Below are 8,081 nucleotides of genomic sequence, written 5' to 3' on the forward strand. Positions count from 1 at the left end.
GCAATTTGTCCACTGTTATATGAAATCTATTGGTTTGATTCTGTTGGACGCGAACCACGTCAGGACATTAAAGACATAGTTGAAACGTCGGTAAACTTATAACTAATTAATAGTTATTATATATAAAGTACGGTGCTATATAGTATTTATGTATACATATCTCTTATATTTATAGGTGTATGAAATCAACATTACATTCCAAAGGAAAGAAAACAAATCGTCAACCAAAATGGATTAATTGTTTGGTAAGTATTTTATACATTTGTAAAACTACATATATTTCATAGTTTTTAATTAAATGAATTCTTAATTGTATTATAATTCAAATATATAGTGTGCCAAACAAGTTGGAGCTACCGAATGCGGGTATTATGTGATGAAGTTCATGCTTGAAATTCTTTCCAAAGAAGCATACGAAGGAATGGATAAGACAAGTAATTATTAAGAAAATACATTTCTCATTCAAATTTTAAAAATACTAGCTTAAATTAGCTTACTAATTATTATTTATTACTTTTCAACATTATTACAGATAGTGGAGAGAGTTGGTTCATCGAGTTACAATCAACAAGAGATTAATGAAGTTAGAGACACATGGGCCAAGTACTTCATTGATGAATGGATTAATACATTGCATTAGTATGTGAAATAGTAATGTGAGATGTTAGTATTGCTTTTATGCTTTTGGTACAATGTTTGGGAGAAGATTATGGCTTGTATTAACTAATACAGATAATTTTTGATGAACTTGTATTATTAATTATTATCAATTGTCAGATTTATTGCTTTTATTAATTTTGATATTATAAATATAAATTGTACAGGTTTTGAATGTGATTGTGATAGCTATATATATTTGACCAGGTTTTGGTTGTAAATAGAAAAATAAAATGAATATTTAAAAAAAAATTACCCTACAACGTCGGCTAGTATTATTAGCCGATGTTGTAGGGTTTTTTTTTTTGTTTTTAAATTACCTACAACGTCGGCTATTTGTAAAAAGCCGACGTTGTAGGGTATTTTCGTAGTTTTCAAATTACCTACGACGTCGGCTATTTGTAAATAGCCGACGTTGTAGGGTACTTCAAATTACCTACAACGTCGGCTATTTACAAATAGCCGACGTTGTAGGGTATTTCGAATTACATACAACGTCGGCTATTTGTAAAGAGCCGACGTTGTAGGGTATTTTCGTAGTTTTCAAATTACCTACGACGTCGGCTATTTGTAAATAGCCGACGTTGTAGGGTATTTTATTTGTTTTCAAATTACCTACAACGTCGGCTATTTGTAAATAGCCAACGTTGTAGGGTATTTACAATTACCTACAACGTTGGCTATTCGTAAAGAGACGACGTTGTAGGGTATTTCAAATTACCTACAATGTCGGCTATTTACAAATAGCCGACGTTGTAAGGTACACATACAACGTCGGCTATAAAATAGCCGACGTTGTATGTGTACACTTACAACGTCGGCCAGATCAACGTCGGCTTTTAGCCGACGTTAAAGGGTCTACTTAGCCGACGTTAAAAGCCGTCTGTGTAGTAGTGAAGTGCCATTTTCCCAAGTATTTAATATCTATTACTTTTCTGATTTCAGTGTTTGAACCAAACACACCCAAAGTTGTGTACAAAATTGATTTACTATAGTTAAATAGATTTTGAAGTAGATAACTTTTAAAGTTAAGGATAGATTTTGACATATATAAGTAGTCAAAAAATCAAAGTGGAAATTAACTTTAAAAAATATAAAGAATTTTAAAAGTAGTAAAGAAAAAATATTTTTGAAAATGGTTTACTAGTTGGAAAATTTCAAGATTTTTTTTTTTTTAATTTTCCAATCTGGAAAACGTACAGTAGAAAACTTCCTTTTTTTGTGATTCATTTAAAAAAAAATCATTAGTAAATAATAATGTTTTTTTTTTTGTTATTTGTTGTTTTCAGGTAAGGACAAGATGTTTAAATGAAGGAGGCAGGAGGAGGGTGGACGGTGGACGGGTGGAGAGTTGTTAGTTTTGACAAACCAAACGCTTTTCCAAGTGCCAAGTGTTACCTCCCACCGAAAATTTAGGTACGACAACATTCGGATCCTTTCTCGCTGATCATTCAACCCTAAAACACTCTCCCCCTCTCTCTCTCTCTCTCTCTCTCTCTCTCAACGTCCGTTTTTTTCTTCTTTGTAATTTCTCTTCATTTTCTGTTTTTCTTTTCTTTTCTTTTCTTTTCTTTTCTTTGTTGTAGTCAGGTGAATATTTTTGGTTGATTTGTTGAATAAGTTTCGTTTGGTAATTTGATTTTCGGTTTTTTTTTTGGTTGTGTTTGTGATTAATTACAGGTTTTTGTTTTATCGCCGGGAGGAAGCAAGAATTCACCGGCGATAGTTTCTGCTCAGGTTTCGATTTCACCCTGAGACATGCAATTGCTGCTTTTAAGTTTTGCTCTGTGCGTAAAGTTTTTGTTGTGATTTTTGAGTGGAATATTACTGCATATACCCGAGAAATTTGTGAATTATGAGCATGCATGTAGGGTTTTGTGTAATTGTGTTGCATACTGGTGCACTTGGTTAAGTTTGTTTTCATATTGGGCAATTTATTGCTTCAGATTTTGATTTTTAATCGATGTGATATAAGTCTTGAAGTTGTTTGTGCCTTTGAATCTATTTGAGCTTTGTGTTTAGTTGTTAAATCTTTATTTTTTTGTAATAAACTTTCTTGGTTTCTCTGAGGTGCGGATTTCTGGGATATGGGTTGCAAGTGTGTTAGTGACTGGTTTTGATTAGGTAATTATTGATTAAACTTCATTTTGGTAATCTGAAAGAAGTTGGAACAATTAATGCCTTCTTATTGAAAAAAACAAAAAGGTTCTCGCACTAGTGGTGAACCCAAAGAATAGCAAAAGATTTATTGAGTTCACCGCGAAGGGAGTTCCATTTTTTAAGTGAGACACCTTGACAAGTTTAAGAACCATTGGTAACTTACTTTTGAGTCAAGATCAACTCTGTGCTGTTGGCTTTTAAGATTTTGATTTTTGAGCATAAAAGTTTTTGTCCAACATCAATGACAAGTTTCCAAGTTTTCCTGATTGAAAGCTAATAGAATGAACAGAAAATAGCAATTATTAAATATTAGATATTTGCAACTTGCTCTTGAGAGTGCAGAGAACTGGAGTTGGCTAAAGATATGTGTGAAAACTCCCAGCTCTTTTGCATGCCATGCAAATCTAGCTATACGTATAATTTTAATTTTCTCATTCCCTTTAGCGTAAGGTGTTTCCCTTTCTCTCTCTTATATGGAGTATCTTCTAGAAGTTATGTGGATTCTTTGGCTTTTTAATCTCTATTACACCTCAATAGGTGTCTGGTGTTTGCTGTTGTGAAATTTGTTATAGGTGTCTGGTGTTTGCTGTGGTGAAATTTGTTATGGAATGTACAAGTAATATGGAACCTATATATATTAGGCAACCTGGAGATATATAAGGATTTGAGTAGATAGTCATTTGGATACTTGTTTCCTTATTAGAAGTCTTCTAGCATGTATTTATAGCATGTATTTATAGGGTTGTGTATTCTCTTCTCTAATATACAACTTATTCAGAAATTCCTTTACTTCCCTAACATGGTATTAGAGTCTTTAAGATAATTTTTTTTCGCTCCGTTGTCATCACCCCTGACCTAGGGAGGAGCGCCGGTGTCTGGAAATTTTGATGACGTTCTGACCAGCGTGTGAGCCTCACGCACCGCCATCCTCTGCTGCCACTCTCCCACGCGCCGGCGTGTGAGGCTCCTCTAGCGACTGGATAACCTTTTGGTCAAGGTCAGCTGCTCCTGGATCGCCTGAGTCGGTTTGCCTCAAATCTGGACTTGGTTTGGACCATTGGGTTGTCACTGATTTTTTGCTTCACGGTCACTTTGTCTCATACACGTTTAGGCTTGAATTTTGTGTACTTTGTAATCTGTTTTGAAATAGGATACTGTTCTGCCACAATACTTTTCTTGGTGCATGCATATTATTAATATATTGCTTAATAGAGATGATCCATTACAGCTCATTGTTCTCCATTGTCTATTGTCTTTCCTTAACATCGTATGATACCTGCTTGTTATTGGACAGGAAATAAAATATCCCTGAGTTTCCCTGCAAGTGCACAGAGGCAAAATGGATCAGCATGGAAACGGACAGCCACCACCAGGTATGGGGGTAGTGACTACCTCTGCTTCAATGCCATATGGTGCTCCCTCATTCCAAGCTAACCAAATGACAGGGCCACCCCTTGCTACATCTGTTGGTCCTATTCAATCTCCACAAAATGTAGGTCTTCCCGCCTCTTCATCTCAGATGGCACCACATCAGCTCGCATATCAGCACATACACCAACAGCAGCAACAACAGTTGCAGCAACAACTTCAGGGTTTCTGGGCAAATCAATACCAAGAAATTGAACAGGTTTCTGATTTCAAGAACCATAGCTTGCCGTTGGCAAGGATCAAGAAAATCATGAAGGCAGACGAAGATGTTAGGATGATATCAGCAGAAGCACCTGTTGTTTTTGCCCGGGCTTGTGAGATGTTTATCCTTGAGCTGACACTGCGTGCATGGAACCACACAGAGGAGAACAAAAGGAGGACACTTCAGAAAAACGACATTGCTGCAGCCATTACAAGGACTGACATCTTTGATTTCCTGGTTGACATTGTGCCAAGAGAGGATTTGAAAGATGAGGTGCTTGCATCAATCCCTAGAGGGACCCTTCCTGTTGGAGGACCTGCAGAGCTTCCATACTACTACATGCAAGCACAATCTGCTCCTCAGGTTGGAACCTCAGGGATGTATATGGGTAAGCCAGTGGATCAAGCTCCTTATGGGCAGCAGCCTCGTCCCTACATGGCTCAGCCAATGTGGCCTCAGCAGCAGCAGCAACCACCATCCGACTCATAAGCAGGAGTTAGGAACCGGGATGAAATGTGAGTTGTTTTTTTACATCGCACCAGTGGAATTACTAATCCATTTGCCTTTTAATCAATGCTTAGGCTCCTTCACCTGCTCTCCTACACATCTTTGATTACGATATCAAATGAAAATTGAATCAGCTCTATTCATGTAGGGTTTTATACTTGCCTAGGGGTTAGGAATTTATTGGCTTTGGTCAACCAATCTATGCCTTATAATATACTTTTTTTGGGTGACAAGGGAAACCTACAATCACTACCCGAGGGTGTGTACTAAATAAATCCCACCTTGTGACTCTAGCCACCAAAGGACCACCTTGTGACTCTAGCCGCCAAAGGACCACAAGGAGGTAAATCAACCATAGCTGAAAGAAGGCTAGGATTTGAACTGAGTGACCTTGTGGTTACAAGTTTGTATCTATAGCCATCTTGACGGGATTACCCCTCCTTATAATATACTTGTTGCTTGAGTGTGTGGATGTTGTCTATACTTTATTTACACCTCATCTGATTTCTACTAAAACTCAAGGGTAGGTTGGAGAAACAAAGTAGGAGTTAGAAGCAGATGAGAGTGCCCATCTAATATTTTAACCTGGATATGTTTCCCACTCTCTTCAACACATCTGTAGCATATCAATTTATATGGTTTGCAGTGTTTATATATTGCTGGAGTATTAACTCATCATCTACTTCAACATTGCGTTTGCAGAATATTACTACCTGAGCACTGGACACATCATTGAGCAAGCAGGCTGCATAGTATAAAAGTGAATATAGGCTGGAAAATGAAGCACCCAGCTTCCTGTTGTTTTTTTTATAGTGTAGCTCAATCTGGCATGCAATAAACTATATGCCTTCTATCATGTATATTTTAATTTAAAAGTGAAAAAGAATGTTGTTAAGGTTGTAATATTGTGAGATATAAGTAATGCCAAATGTTTAGGTTGTTTTGTGCCTCTGTGTGCTGTTTTTTTCTGCCCTGGTGTATGCACTGATCTCCCATTAGTTATTCCGTGTGTCTTGACAATTTTACTCAAAACAAAAAGAATCAAATTTACTTTGGGGTAATTTTTTGTAGTTATTGTTTATACTTTTACATTAATTATAATAATTTTTATTTAATCTACAGGAAATAGTTAAGTGAAGATATCTGTCATTCTCTTATGTTTGATGAAGTAGTTGGGTAATTCAAAGATGAATTGAACTGCATTAGTAAGCTTTACTAGAATTACACTTAACAGTTAACATCTGTATTGGGGAGGGGAGGTTGATGGGTTTTTTTTCTGTGAAGAGTGCCTACAGATTTTTGGTAGGGGAGTGTGGTCAGGATAATTGGGTGAGCAACTGATTCCTCCAAAAACCAAAAATTAAATGCTTTTTCTGAAATTTATGTTCTGTCTTTAGTCTTTACCAACAAAACATGGGTTGAGGGCTAGACGAATGCCTTGTGATAGTGTGTCAGTGTGTTATGTGGTAACGAAGGGGAATCTGCAATGCATGTGTTTGCGGAGTGTGGTTTTGTTACAAATGTTTGGGCTGCCTATGGGATGAATTGGGGGAGAGTGGGCATATTATCAAATAATGTACATTTAATGCACAAATAATACACTTTTAGTGTATTAAAATGTACATTGTATTTATAAAAAGTACATTATTTAAGTACTGAAAGTGAAAGTGTATGTTCAAAAAAAAAAAGTACTGAAAGTGCATTATTTTATATAATACACATTCAATACACGAATAATGTATTTTTAATATATTAAAAATATACTTTTTAATATTATGGTCCACACAATAATTTGCCTTGAGGGGATGCAGGGGCGGGGGGAGGGTTGGTATGTAGGAGTGGTTGTTGGATAAGTTTGATAGGTTGTCACTAGTACTGTCAAAGCATGTTGGCCTGCCCCATTAGGCTCGTCCCACCGCAGGCCTAATTTTTAACAGGTTTTTGCGGGCCGACCTAGCGGGCTAGGGTCATGCAACCCTAGCTCGCCCCATGCGATTGGCGGGCCCCGCGAACTTTTTAAAAAAATTATTTTTTAATATTTTTAAATATAAATAGATAAAAATAAATAAATTAATATATATATATATATAAAAACTTAGTTGCGAACACAGTACACTAAGATTATATGACAATTTATATCGTGGACCAAGATTGTGCACCCCGTACCAAAACGATGTCATTTTGGTCATTTAAATTAATGGTTTTTTTTTTTAAATCATGTTTCCCGTTTCGGCCGGTCTGTGTATTTGTGTTAATATTCTATGTATTCTTTAAAGACATTCTGTGTATTGTAGACTACAATTCTGTGTATTCATGTTAGGGGTACTTAAACATAGGTTGTGACGTGTTTTGTGTATTCGAATGTTAGGAGAATGATTTCTGTGTAGTTGTGTCAATATTCTGTATATTTTCTCAAGTCATTATGTGTATTCTAGACAAGGATTTTGTGTATTCATGTTAGTGATACTTAAATACAGGGGTGATGTGTTTGTGTATTTGATGTTTTCATATTCTGTGTATTCTTTGAAGACATTCTGTGTATTGTAGACTACGATTATGTGTATTCATATTAAGGGTACTTAAACATAGGTTGTGACGTGTTTTGTGTATTCGAATGTTAGGAGGATGATTTCTGTGTAGTTGTGTTAATATTCTCTGTATTCACTTAAGTCATTATGTGTATTCTAGACAAGGATTCTGTGTATTCTAAATAATGAATTCCCTGAAGTCATTCACGTCCGTCGTCCACTAACACCGAAACGACGTCGTTTCGGACACTGTGGACCCTGGTCCACGATATAACGATTGAGATTATATATATAATCTTAGTGTGTACAGTGTACTGTGTTCGCATGCGAACACAATACACAAGTTTATATGTATATAAATCATTTCTTTTATAAAAAGAGTTTGGCCCGCGGGTCACTTTTTTTGTAGCCCTATCCGTCCCACCGTGGGGCGGGTACAGGACAGTCCGCGGGCTTCGGCCCACTTTGACAGTACTAGTTGACATGATGAGAACTTTGTTATTTTATTAATCTGTCTGTCCCATTTTGCCTGTCTTGTTTAATATTCATTGGTCAAACTAATTTTTTCTTCCTTACTTATTTTCTTTAATAATTTTTAA

General features: G+C 36.2%; 1 protein-coding gene across 12 annotated transcripts; it reads left to right on the forward strand.

Moving 5' to 3' along the window:
* The first annotated feature begins 2,030 nt into the window (after positions 1 to 2,030).
* On the forward strand, positions 2,031 to 5,905 carry LOC116029244 (nuclear transcription factor Y subunit C-9-like). 12 transcript variants are annotated; one of them, XM_031271199.1, is made up of 5 exons: positions 2,088 to 2,181; positions 2,338 to 2,394; positions 4,112 to 4,190; positions 4,263 to 4,962; positions 5,657 to 5,905. In XM_031271199.1, the coding sequence occupies exons 3-4, from the start codon at positions 4,157 to 4,159 to the stop codon at positions 4,934 to 4,936; spliced, it is 708 nt and encodes a 235-aa protein (XP_031127059.1). In that variant the 5' UTR covers positions 2,088 to 2,181; positions 2,338 to 2,394; positions 4,112 to 4,156; the 3' UTR covers positions 4,937 to 4,962; positions 5,657 to 5,905. The 12 variants fall into 12 exon arrangements, with proteins under 12 accessions (XP_031127029.1, XP_031127022.1, XP_031127059.1 ...); XM_031271223.1 differs by having other exon boundaries at positions 4,314 to 4,962; XM_031271169.1 differs by lacking the exon at positions 2,088 to 2,181 and adding an exon at positions 2,031 to 2,073 and having other exon boundaries at positions 4,112 to 4,962.
* The last annotated feature ends 2,176 nt before the right edge of the window (positions 5,906 to 8,081 follow it).

This window comes from Ipomoea triloba, chromosome 1 (assembly GCF_003576645.1).
Source record: "Ipomoea triloba cultivar NCNSP0323 chromosome 1, ASM357664v1".
NCBI lineage: Eukaryota > Viridiplantae > Streptophyta > Magnoliopsida > Solanales > Convolvulaceae > Ipomoea > Ipomoea triloba.